Raw genomic sequence first — 13,463 nt, forward strand, 5'->3', positions numbered from 1 at the left:
GACTCAGCCATACTCGTATATTCCACCTAAGGAACATTGCAGGAACACAAGGGAAACGATAGATGCATGCAACGCTCCCAGGCAGCAAGGAGACCAGAGGGAAGGGAATCTCAGAATGGGAGTGCTGGGAGATCTCAGGAACCGCAAAGGGCAAGAGACCCAGTAAAGAGTAGAATCCAGGGAAAACAGACATATGCAGCATAACAGACACGAGCAGGCTCCACTGTTGTATCTCGTGCCACACCTTGGTCGTACCTACAAAGGCAGTAACTGCAGGGGCAGCACATCAGCAAGGAAAGAGGTGAAACAAAGTGGAGCTCCACACACCATTACAGCAAGCACAGGACTGCGGTTCACAGAGGGTACGAACAAAACCCCAAGGGATACAGACCACCTGAGATGGGCCAAAGCTGTATCCTCCTCTCAAATTCATGCTACAGCCCTAATCTCAAAACCCTACAATGGGACTGGATTTAGAGGTGGGGTCTTTACAAATAAGGTCATGAGAGTAGCCCCTAAACTCATAGGACAGGTGTCCTCCTTATAAGAGGAGGACAGAGGACAATCACATGATGACAAAGGGTACAGGCACAGCCCGAAAGCCAAGGAGAGAGGACTCAGGAAGGACCAGCCATGAGACACCATGGATGCCCATCTCCAGTCTCTAGAAGAGGAGAAGATAAGCGCCTGTGACCTACACCCACAAGCTGTGTGGTTGGGCCCAGCAGCCCAAACCAACCAATACTATCTCAATGATCAAGAGCAGCAGCTGATCAGGACAAAGTTGGTGCCCGGGGAAGTAGAATGCTTCTGTACACAGTCCCTAGTACCAGGCCGAGGGCTGTGCTGCCCAGGAGGGCAGGGCCCAGGGGCTGCTGGCATTTCACCAAATGACCATCACACCAGTCCCCAGCAAGTGCTTAACAAGTACATGTGCTGGTGGCCACTACACTGTCCATCATCCCAGGAAGCTGTCTGGACAGTGCTATTCCACAGATGCTTAAAATGACAGAAATCAAAGGCATGGAGGCCAATTCAAGAAAGAAGAAATACAAAAGCCAATGAAAACAAATCCACACGTAACTTAAGGCAGGACACAGCTCACACTTTGAGGACTGTCAGAACCAAGTCTCACATAAGTATATGTTACAGAAGGGTGCGGGCAGAGAGGAGACTCGCTGACAGCCATGGCAACAGGGTTAAGTGGACAAGGATGTGGCACCCTTCTCCTGACTGCCTAGGACCCACAGTTAAGCCAGGATGGTTGTGAAATCCATAGGAATTTCTGAGATGGAAAAGCACAACTACATGACACATCAGTGAGAAGGATGGACATGTGTGATGGACAGCCCATTTCTAAATTAATCCTTCCTCATATCAAAAAAATCAATCACCTCCTGTTGCTCAAGGTGAAGGTCAAGTTGATCAGGGTGTTCTTTTCCTTCCCTGCCAGATGTGTCTTCTAAAAATGGACAGGAAGAACTAAGAGAGAAAACAGGTTTAGAAACTTTATGTGTGTCCTTTCCATCATGCCCACTCTACCCCAGGCCTACCACAAAGAGCACAGACCAGGCTAAGTCATTCCCGTTAAGGACAGGATGACCCCAGGTCTGTATTGTGCTCAGCCTCATCACGGCACAGATGACTGAGACAGACAACAGGGTGCCTGCCACAGGGCCCACACACCAGCAGCTCAGCAGGAACACACAGAGTACACCAGATCCTGGGTTAGCATCATCTAGTTTCCATAGAGCATCTTGTAACACCAAAGTCTACTGGTTTCCACTGGCACAAGATCATATAATGAGATGCACTCTCAGTACAAGGCACCCGCATTTCAGAAACCCACTCAAGACAACAGCTGTTTCCTTTACCTAATTTCCACAGACCCCAGGAGAGAATCTTCCTTGGCCTCCTGCAGCCGCCGCTGGAACAGGCTCAGGTCCTCTTGGTAAGTCTTCTCAGCATCTCTCAACTTATTCTCAAAATAGACCCTCAACTGCTCCAGTTCAGACTCGTGCTGGGCTCTATCTTGTTGCTGTTGCTGTGCAAATTCCTGCCGAAGATGTTCCAGCTGCTCCAGGCGCAGGGCTCCAGCCAGGGGAGGAGGCCATGGCTCTTCAACAGGATGAAGCACTCAATCATCCATAGTGAAACACTTTCAAACCCAGGAGATGGGGAGGGCTGTGCAGATTCCAGTAAGAGCCCCAGTCCTGGAACCTGTGAGTTCCCTTCCTGTGCTCAGTACCTGATTGGCCCCTCAGCCAGAGCTTTCTCCAGCCAGAGCACCTGAGAGAGTATCTCAATGCAGCACAAGTGCAGGCCCAGCTGAGGCCAGAAAGGAAGCAAGGGGCTGATTCTACAGCACCCAGAAACTAGATCTTGCCACAATCCCAACCACCCTGGAAGTGGATTCAGGGCAGCACACAGCCACCTACACCTGGATCTCCGCTACAGGGCAGAACCTGGTTAGAGAACCCAGACACACCCCTCAGACTTGTGAGCTCAAAATTGTTTTTAGGCTAAGTCTGTGACAATTTGCCACACAGCAACAGAAAAGTGACTACACAAGCCCTTCTGGCAAAGTGCTGCCAGCTGGCCTACAATGATTAACACCTAGTGATGTGTAAGGAGTGGGCCACTGCCCCAGAGGTTCTAGGTCAGAGCTTCCTGTCTGGGTCATCAGGTGGGGATGAAGACCCAAGTGCAACAGGCCAGAGCAGCAGTAGGAGCAGCTCTGCCTCTAGCCCATCAGTCCCTCACTCTGCAGTTTCCAGTTACGACAGACAGATCCTAAGAAAAGACCAGCACACCTGCCTGCCACATCTGGATATGGACAGAGCTCAGGGCTGAGAGGTCAAATTGAGGCTGGATATATGGCTCAGTGGTTCAGCATTTGCCACACATGCACAAAGCCCTGAGTTTCATCCCCAGCACCACAAAAGTAGAACAAAACAAAAACCCACACCACCTTAGCTTGGATGATATGAATTCCTCACACATAGTCCTTACCGTGTAGCTCCTCTCTGCTGGTTCTCACAGACTCAAGCTGAGACCACAAGCGCCTAATTTCTTCTTGTGACTGAGCCTTTAGGTCTTCATAGGATGCTTGAAGATTCTCAAACTATGGGAAAGGAAGGCATCACATGGAGACCCCCAGAGCTTCCCCTCAAGGCAGTGCTGCATGTTCTGTGATTCTATTTATGTTACCTATCAATACTTCAGGGCCAGCATCTGACAGATACAAGTCAGCATGCATGCAGTCCAACCACACATCCCAAACCAGCAGCTCAGAAATCAGAACAGTAGCAACCAGAACAAAGCAATCACCACAGCTGACCCAAGCGAGGCCAAGGTCAGTTACTGCCACTTCAAATGAGTTACCAAGTTCCAGACCAGCCTGGGCTACATAGTGAGTTCCAGGTCAGTCTCAACTACATAGTGAGACCCTGTCTCAAAAACCTAAAAAAAATTTAGAAAATAAACAAGTTACCAAGGCATGGTGGCATGCACCTGTGGTCCCAGCTCCCCCAGGAGGCTGAGAGAGGACTGCTTGTGCCTAGGAGTCTGAAACCAGCCTAGGTAACACAGCAAGTCCCAATCTAAAAAAAAAAAAAAAGGATCCCAGATGTGGTGGTGCACCACCTGTAATCTTGACACTCAGGAGACAGAGGCAGAAGTACTTCTGAGTTCCAGGCCAGCATGGGCTACATAATGAGTTCAAAGCCAACTTGAACTATATATTGTAGTGTTACTGTGTCTCAAAAAAACCAAACTATGGGCTCGGGATTTAGCTCAGTGGTTTTGCCACCTGCCTCGTAAGCACAAGGACCCAAGTTCGATCCCTGGTATCAAAAAAACAAAAACAAAAACCAAACACTAACAAAACAAGACAAAAAACAGTACCTTCTGGGCTTGGCTATTTACAATAAAACATCAGCATGGGCCATGCCTAGAGAGCAGCACAGCTGCCTGCTCACTGCCACACGCCACCCCAGTGCTGTTTTTGCATGTGGCCCACCTGCGAAAGGTCACATTCACAAGCCACCTCCAGGCTCAAGTATGGTTGGGGACACTAATGAAGGGCATGCAGGGTAGTGCTGGGATTAGCCTGCAGCAGCCATCACTTGCAAAAGGAGGCTCCTATTTCCCACACTCTTCTGTTAAAGAAGCAGACCACCTCTGATAGGAAGCACCTTGAGAACCACACAATGGAAGCTGGTGGGCTGGCCCCATCAAAGGACTCCTTCTCAGCAGTCAGGAATGAGGCTACCACCAGCACTAGCCAAGAAGGACCCTTGAGGTAGGCTATCAGTGCTCCCTATGAGTGTCCCTCATGGCTAGGCCTTTCAGGATCTTCTCCCAGCAGCAACCAGAGTGGCCAATTCTAGCACTGTCATGAGAACTTGTCAACACACAATGAAAGGAGGAAAAAGGTCATTGTGTTTAAAAGTGTTATCTCATTGTATAGGGCTGGACCTTTACTTTTCCCTTCAGGAACTTGGGATTTTTCTTTCACAGTTCCCTGCACAAATCCATTTATGCCACTGAGTAAGAATGTGTCCTGACAGTTAATAGGGAAAGCTCCAATGCAGGGCCACAGGGTGGGCCAGTAGGGCCAGGCTGAAGCACAAGTCTCCCAGTTCAACTCCTGGGGGACTGGTAAACCATGGTGGGGTGTGGCCTCTTTGAGCTCCAGCCTGAAGTGAGGGTGGCACTGGCCATGCATTTGGTGGGCATCAGGACCATACAGTGCTCACCAGCTCTATACCTCCCACCCCAAAATAGCCTGGCAAGGTCCAGGAAAAGACCATGTGGAAGGGAGGATGGGCCAGCCAGGGACTGACACTGCATCTTCTCAGGTCTTTAAATCTCTGTGCATACCACTGCTTCATTCTTAGATTTAGTAATAAAAGCACTTCAGGTTTGTTTTTTTTTTTCTTTTTGGTTTTTTTTGAGACAGGGTCTCACTATGTAGTTGAGACTGACCTGGAATTCACTATGTAGCCCAGGCTGGTCTTGAACTCACAGCGATTCTCCTGCCTCAGCCTCCAGAGTGCTAGGGATGACCTGGAACACTATGTAGCCCAGGCTGGTCTTGAACTCACAGCGATTCTCCTGCCTCAGCCTCCAGAGTGCTAGGGTTACAGGTGTGTGCCACCACGCCTGGCTCACTTCAGGTTTCTGAATAGGATCTGACCACATCTCCTACATTTGATATATTTCACTAGAAAAGGGTATCAAAACAGCAGAAATCTGGGCTGGAGATTTAGCTCAGTGGTTTCGCCAACTGTCTCTGGAAGTGCAAGGTCCTGAGTCCAATGCCCAGAACAAAAAACAATTATAGTCAAAAGAATGTGGCCCTACACTTCTAGTGTTTGGGATTTTTGTAAATGTCTCAGGAATAATTGTAAAAAATTTATACTTTCTGAGCACAAGAGAACATAATCACTACATGACCCTCACAGACTCTGTCCCTTCACAGGCTTTTACCAAATAATAAATTTAGTACTTTGGTTTTAGCAAATAATACAAAGTGGTCCAGTTCCAAAATCTCTTAAAACTTGTCTAATACATGAAATACTTAAAAATAAGTAAGCTCAGCTGGGCACAAGAGCACACACCTGTAACCCCAGCACTCTAGGAGGCTGAAACATGAGAATCACAAGTTCCCTGCCTCAAAATAAAAGAGCTGAGGATGTAGATCAGTGTGAAGACCCTAGTTCAATCTCCAGTACCAGAATAAATAAATAAGCAAACAAGCAAACTCTTACCTCCAGCTGCTTTTCTTTTTCCTTTTCTCTGAACTTCAGCTCCAAGTTTTCTAAATACTGGCAGTGCTCCAACTGCAGATCCTCACGTACCTTCCTGACTGCTGCCTGATGCTGAGCCTCCAAGCTCTTAAGCGACACTGGAAAGCAGCACAATTTCACCTGGTTTACAACAAATAACACTTCCTCCCTGCAGCAACACTGGACAGCACATCACCACATATGTGATGGCCACAGCTCACATGTTGATGGTGCGTCACCACAGACACAGCCAGAAGAGCAGAGATAAACCACAGCCAGTGGGCTCTGTCTGGACCTCATCTCAAGACTACCCTGCTATCCCCCAGAGAAGGCAGAGATGTCACAGCAACATGCAGACAGCATCACCTGACCACAAGGGTCACCATGTGGCACAGAGCAGTAGAGAATTAGAAGTAAGCAATCCCTGGCTGGGGATTTAGCTCAGTGGTGCTGCTGCCTGCCTCACAAGTGCAAGGACCAGAGTTGGATTCCCAGGTTAAAAAAAAACAATCCCATGCCACTGTTTCGGGAGTAATTCGGGAACTAAACGTGCAAAAGATATCTTTGTTTGTTTGGTTTTTTTGTTTTTTGAGACAGGGTCTTACTAGGCAGTTGAGACTGACATGGAACTCACTTTGTAGCCCAGGCTGGTATCAAACTCAGTGATCCTTCTGCCTCAGCCTCCCGAGTGCTGAGATTACAGACATGCGCCACCATGCCCAGCCAAAAGACATCTTTGAAACAAAGGTCAAGAAGGTTTAGGGACTTTGAGAAGTGTGCAGCCAACACAGAGCAAGCACCCAGCCTGTCTAACATGGTTTTTTGGCACCCAGTTACCTGGGTTGGAAAGCATAGCGGGAGCTACCAGGTCTTTGTTCTGGAATCACAAAGAAAGGCACAGCCCCTTCCAGACCTATTCAAGCTACATGCTCACCTTCAGCTTGAGTTTTGCCTTGAAAAACCTTCTCCAACTCAGCTCTCTGTTCTGACAATTCTTTCTGAAACTGGTTTTGCAAATCCTCCATTTCTGACTGGTGCTTTGCAGATAATTCTTTGCGGAGATTTTCCAAGTATAACTCTCTTTCAGATTCCCAGTCTTGCTTTAGGGTCTAATTTAAGAGAAAAAGAGTATAGTCAACCACTGGTTATCTGCTGTATGGAAATTTTAATCTCACTGTCAAGATCAAGAGCAGGCAGCCATGGCCCCTGGACTGAACTGCCATTATGGGGAAAAGGCTCTTGATAGCCTGTCAATCCCTCCACCAACTGCTGAAAAGACAACAGAGAAGCATCCACAAAGCAAGCAGCCAGAGAGGATGCCACTTGTTTCTCTAACTAGTCTCTAAATGCAAAGTATATCCAACAGCCACTCTCAAAGACTCACAAAGCCAGCTACATTAAGACCCAGAGGCAATGGTAACTTTGCCAACCTCTGCCCGGGGCTGGGTTCTGTTCCATGCATCCTAAGAAACAAATCTCCACTCTCCAGGTTCGAGAAGGGTAGGATGTTGAAGCATGAACCCCTCTGCACTTGGCCAATGTCTGAAAGCAGCCAGGACACCTTACTCAGAAGAAGCCCCTACTGACTACAGCTGGGGGCCACCTACCCCACCATACAATCCCTCTGGATGTCCAGGGACACCTACCCCACCCCACCCTGATACCATGGCTATATCCACCTCCCTCTACAGAACATAGTCCCTGAGGACAGGCAGCATCCAGAACAGAAACCAACAGGAAATAAATCTGTTGGCAAACACAAACTTGCCACAAAGGAGAACAACTTATCTTTCACCAACACATCCTAATAATTTCCACCAAAATTTGCTTGTGACACAGTGGGGTGTAGAGACAAAGGAAAACAATGTATCCACAGAACTGCAATTCTTTTTTTTTGATACTGGGGATCAAACTCAGGTCCTTGCAGCTTGTGAGGCAGGCAGAGGAAACACTGAGCTAAATGCACGGCCCACAGAACTGCAATTCTTTTTTTTTTTGAGACAGGGTCTCACTATGTAGTTGAGACTGACCTGGAACTCACTATGTAGCCCAGGCAATCCTCCTGCCTCAGCCTCTCGCATGCTGGGATTAAAGGCGCGCACCACCACACCCGGCCCACAACTGCAATTCTAATCAATGATACATACCTCTATCATCTGGGCATTTTTCTCCACTTCTAATCTCAACTTCTCCTTCAACTCAGCTGCAAAACAAACATAAGAAGCCATTCATCCTGCCAACCCTCAATCTTCTCCATGTCTCCATCACCCAGGAGACAAAACAGGTCTGGCATCTTCTGGCCACTCTGTGGACACTTGCCAGTGATAAGGCAGAAAGATGTCTGGTTTAACTAACAAACTATATTCTGGCCAAAACAAAGGACACCAAGATTTCTAGCCACACAGGACCTCCCAGGAGAGCAGAAAGCGGTCATTTCCTGGGATCCCCATCACTGAAATCTTGAACCCTACATAAAAGTTCTAGCAAAGGAACCACTGGCCCTTCAGCATAGGCACCCACAGTGTCCATGCCCAAACAAAGTGCTGGGATTTGAGATGCAGGAGGCCATCCTAGGCCCCACACCTCCTGCCTGAGAAAGAGCTCAAGAAGGACGTGCCAGCAGCACCTCAGCATCAAGAGCCTCTACAGATAAACCAGGGGCCAGGCACCAGGCCACGAAGGGAAGGGCTGAAGAAGCAGGTTCTGGGGCAGAGGTAGACTCCATCACATGGACACAAGAGTAAGGTTTACAGCTAGAGACTTTGGTGATGAGGCCTCCAGCAGCAGAGAACAGGGCTGAGAAGTTGCTGCATGTAAGATGTTGCCATGAAGGCACCAAAGGGCCAGAAATCCAGCTTCTGAGGGCCACATGCCACTGGAAAGCCACTAACAACCTAGCCCCAGCCATGGAAGAAACAGGAGCCAGAGGAGAGGCAGACTGAGATGACAAAGAGAAAAACAGCACAAAAAAGGAGCAAAAGACAAACCACATTTTATACTAAAAGAAAAAAGAAGGGCTGGGGATTTAGCTTGGTGGTACAGCACCTGCCTCTCAAGCACAAGGTCCTGAGTTTGATCCCCGGTACAAAAAAGAAAAAAGAGGAAGCAAAATAAAAATATACCTCTGTGTTTGCTTGAAACTGACTGAGGCAACACAAAAGTACATCACAAGGAACTAGGAAAACTAGGGTGCAGGGAGAGCTGCCAGGAGCAGAGAGTTTTCCACTACAGCACAGGTGGAATGCTGTGGACACAAGCAGCACGCAGGAGGCAGCCACTCACCAAGTGTACAGGCTCTCGCTGGGTCACAGCACACTAAACTTTGACTGTGGGGATGGCTATATCATGTGGCAAATTTGCCAAAGCCACCAATCTGTACTTTCTGAATGAGCAGATTGTGTGTTATATGAATTATATCTCCATAAAACTGTTACTTTTTAAAAGATGCACACAAAGATAGTAACTAACAAAAAAAATATCATGAAAAGCTACTAAAAACAAAACATAAAAGCATATATTAACTATAAATAAACAGGTCAGTTTAGGCCAAGAATTACCAAATTTAAAAAGTGCCCAGATCGGCAGCAGGTGGCACAAATAGAAAAGGCACAGCCCACCAAGCACAGGACAGGTCTGTGGTCCACAACCATCTGGGTAAACCTACAGACAGGCAGGTTCTATCAAGATGCTGGTGGTGGAGAAACTCCACCAAATGTTCTAAAAAATTAATACAAATCCTTCAGAGACTGAAATGGGGCAAGGAAGGGGCAAAGCCAGGGTCTGAGTAAACAGAGTGCCACCAGCCTGAATCCAGCTGCAGCCTGGAAAACCCAGCTGCACTTCCTTGTGTACACAAAAATACCTGGATCCCGACACATGTCAGGAACCTGCCCAAACAGAAGGGCTGGGGCTGGCATCACAGACTCCAAGGGGCAGGAGCAGACCATGTATCAAACAAACAGGGGCAAGTGATATAGAAAACAAGCAGGCCAGCTTCTCAAAGAAGTCCTTGTGAGATCTGGTTGCTAGCTCAGCCACACCCGCATATGTGATACCATCTCCTGCCCAGGACCCCCACTGTACCCATCTCCTGCCCACAGCGGCGTGCCATGGCTTCCTTCTCGCGGGTGTGCTGCTCCTGGATCAGCACCAGCTCACTCTGCTGCCTGCTCTGCAGAAGAGCCAGCTCCTGTGCACGCCGACTATTGAGCATCTCCCGCAGCTCAGTCAGCGCTGTCTCCTTCTCCTTCTGCAGATTGGCTTGTGTCAGCTCCAGCTGTGCAGTGTGCATGTTGTTCAGGCTCAGGCGCAGGGCTTCCAACTCAAGGCTGTGAGCTCCCTGCAGGCAGAGAGACACTGCTGACACCAGGGCACTGAGATGATACCAAGAGGCATAAACCAGAAAGAGACAAGGAGGGAAAGCATGTGACTTGGGAGGATGCCTCCCACCATCTACACTAGCACGTCCCCATGCTGTAGCTAGCATGTGTCCCCTGGCTGGGCCTCCCACCAGCAGCCACCCCTATGGCCTGGCAGGTGCCAGACTCTCATCCCCATGCATCTACCTGTCTTTCTACCTGTCCCAGGGAGGGAGTCCACTCAACAAACACAGAAACAAACATAGAAGAGGAGATAAGAAGCTGTGGCACCCCATCCACTCTGAAGCCCTCACAGCACCCAAGACCCACTGTGCCTGGGTGGGAATGGCAAAGCCCATGCCATAAATGGGTAAAGGCTCAGAGCCCAGGCAGGGCCATGCAGTCACCTGAGGCTGCTGCCGCAGGCCAGCCTCATCTGCGGGTGTACACATCGATTCACAGGCTTGATCTTGCTCCTGGAAAAAGAAAGCAACATGGTCCAGGAATTTTATAGGGGGCAATCACTAGGAGGTAACTGTGATACATCAGAGAACAGAAAACCTATATCCTCACAAAAACTGCACAGAAGTCCACAGCAATACTATCAACAACTGCTAAAAGAGGAAAACAGCAGCAATGATACATGAATGCACAAAAAAATGTGGCACACAGTCATCCTGTGGCATCCGCAGGGGACAGGTTCCAAGACCCCCAGGGATTTTCCCTGACTGTTCAAGTCCCTTATATAAGGTAACACATGATTTGTAGATAACGTATGTATAGCTATCCATAGACTAAATCATCTCCAGGCTGTGTAATGCCAACACAATACAAAAAGCATATAAATAGTTGTTACCACATATTGTCTAGGGCAGTAATGGTAAACATTTTAGAGCTTTCAATGATAACAAACAGCCCGCTAAAGCACACATGCCATAGGTTGACCACCACTGGTCTAGGGGATAATGATTAAAAAAAGGTCTGCTCATGTTCAGTATATATGTGACATTTCTCCAAATATTTTCAATCTGCCTTTGGTTCAAATCTGTGGATATTAAATGGCCAAGTATTCAGACAATGAATTAGCATTCAGCCCCAAGAAAAGAACACACTACAACATGAATGATCCATAATGACATGCTAATTGAAAGCTAGTCACAAAACGCTACATATACTGTGATATCATTTCTATGACATGTCCAGAGCAGGCAAATCTACAGAGAGAGAACAGACAAAATGTGGTCAGGGCCTGGGGAGGTGGAGACAGCTGCCAGTGTGTGTAGGTTCCCTTCAGGGCAATGAATGTGTGTGGAGCCAAATGAAGGAGGTAGTGAGCAGCACTGTGAGTGTCCAAATAGCCACTGGGACCCATGCTCTAAGTGGTGAATTTCATTTCAAAAAAAGAATTACGGAAAAACATTCAACATGTTGAAATGGCTTATAGTTAGAAGCCCCAGAAATAGAAGCTAAGCATGCACCCTACCCTCAGCTTGACAAAAAACTGGGCCTCACAAAAACCGCACAAAAGCTACAGCAGTCTTAAATGCTGAAAGAGGGAAACAGCCCAGTGAGGCATAAATGGACAAACCAGGCACTATTGTGGCAACATTTGTTAAGAGCCCTGATATTACCCCCTCCAGGCTTGCTTCACAAGCCATAATTCCAAGTAGGAAGAAAAGCTGTAGGCCTGTCTGTTCCTTAGCAGGATCCCCACAAGCTCCTGTGTCTCTTCTCTGGGACAATTGTCTGTTCTCCCTGCAGCCTCTGCCCCTCAGCCCATCTTCTAGCCACACCTCTCACTGTGATCCAGGTGATATGCTTGTCCAAGGAGTATTTCACTTCACATTCAATGGCTGGAACAAAGTTCAACTTCCTGCCCAAAGTGGAGGAACTCCACTTGGGATGGAAGGCTTGATGCGGTCATAGAGGCTAAAAAAACATTCTCAGGTACCTGACAAAGAGGCTCACATGAACCTGAAGGCAAGCAACCTGAGGAGCTTAAGGGAGTGTGACAAGATCCCCTCAAACTTTGTGCTCTTCCAGCATTCCCTGCTTTGGTAAACAGCACTCCCAAGCCATGGTAGGTCCCATCCTTTGTCTCTGCAATCCCACAAGAACAGCTGACTTGTTCCCCCCACGGTTCATGACTTTGATGCCCTAAGTGTTGCAGCTGCCCAAGGTCAATCCCTGCAGGCTATGGGTCCAACAACTCACCTGGCCTGCCTCCTCAGTCTGGCTCCTCTAGAGGCCTTTCCACACCAAACCTCTTTCCCAAGCACAGCAGAGGCCACACACATCCATAATGGTCTTGCTGCTGTGGCTCCCACCAGGAACCAGATGCAGATTGCGTTGTCTCAAGGCCCAGCACCTATCCACCCACCCACCTACCTGCCACCAGATGCACAACACATTAGTCGCACTCAAGAAAATGTGCACACAGGGCCGAGGATTTAGCTCAGTGGTTCTGCCACCTTCTTGCAGGCACAAGGACCCAAGTTTGGTCCCTGGTACCAAAAAAAAAAAGGAAACATGCACACAGGCACTTGTTGTCCATGAGGACAACATCTGGAAATAGCTGTTTCAACAGGAAAGGTAACAGAAGGTCCAGACCTAAGCATGCAGACATAATGTTCAAGCTTCTAGAACTGCTGGCACTAACCCTAACCTAGTGGAAATGACCTGTGATCTTCTAGAGGGGCTCTACATACATTGCATAGGAACCTTTAGCCACAAGAACAAGAGGCACACAGACATCTGGGCTCTCACAGGATTCCGAACCACAATGTGCACTAAAGAAGTGAAATCTCTGAGCTCAGGGTGGTGATGAAATTTAGGGAGAGCTTGTCTCAAAGAAAAAAAATAGCTAGAGATATAACCTGTGATATGGCATCCCTGGCTTTGATGCCCAACACAGCAACACCACACACACACAAAAAAAGAAATGAAAACTCTGAACAAGCCAGGCCCCAGGAGGAGCAGTGGGATGGAGGAATCAAAGAAGCTTACTAGGCTCCAAGGGGGTAGGGGTGGCAGGGCAAATCAAGTTCATCTCTTCTGACAAACTGAAACTGAGGCCCTGCCACTGTTTACAGACCACACACATCAGAATTCAGGGGTCCCGAGGAAAGAAATGACTCAAAACAAGTTTAAGCAAGGGATTATTTCTGAAACACCCATCAGACACAAAGAAAAAGAATATTAGCCAAAACAACGATATAATCTAGATAAAGTCTGTATTTACTTAACGGCAAAACACAGCCAAGTCAGTATCTTGGTCCTCACCATCATCAACCTGTACAAGGGAATGCAGGGC

General features: G+C 48.0%; 1 protein-coding gene across 9 annotated transcripts in view; it reads right to left on the reverse strand.

Annotated features, from left to right (window-relative positions):
- Window positions 1-13,463, reverse strand: part of Pcnt (pericentrin) — a 104,587-nt gene that overhangs the window by 86,002 nt on the left and 5,122 nt on the right. For all 9 annotated transcript variants that reach the window (XM_010636382.3, XM_010636387.3, XM_010636386.3 and 6 more), the window contains exons 3-10: window positions 10,558-10,626; window positions 9,876-10,131; window positions 7,940-7,995; window positions 6,727-6,901; window positions 5,775-5,911; window positions 3,013-3,124; window positions 1,875-2,118; window positions 1,395-1,482 (exon numbers count right to left, since the gene is read on the reverse strand). In XM_010636382.3, the coding sequence (XP_010634684.1) occupies window positions 1,395-1,482; window positions 1,875-2,118; window positions 3,013-3,124; window positions 5,775-5,911; window positions 6,727-6,901; window positions 7,940-7,995; window positions 9,876-10,131; window positions 10,558-10,626 (1,137 nt within the window). The remainder of the gene's footprint in view (window positions 1-1,394; window positions 1,483-1,874; window positions 2,119-3,012; window positions 3,125-5,774; window positions 5,912-6,726; window positions 6,902-7,939; window positions 7,996-9,875; window positions 10,132-10,557; window positions 10,627-13,463) is intronic.

The sequence above is a fragment of the Fukomys damarensis genome, unplaced genomic scaffold (assembly GCF_012274545.1).
Source record: "Fukomys damarensis isolate Sample0158 unplaced genomic scaffold, DMR_v1.0_HiC HiC_scaffold_24, whole genome shotgun sequence".
NCBI classification, from domain to species: domain Eukaryota; kingdom Metazoa; phylum Chordata; class Mammalia; order Rodentia; family Bathyergidae; genus Fukomys; species Fukomys damarensis.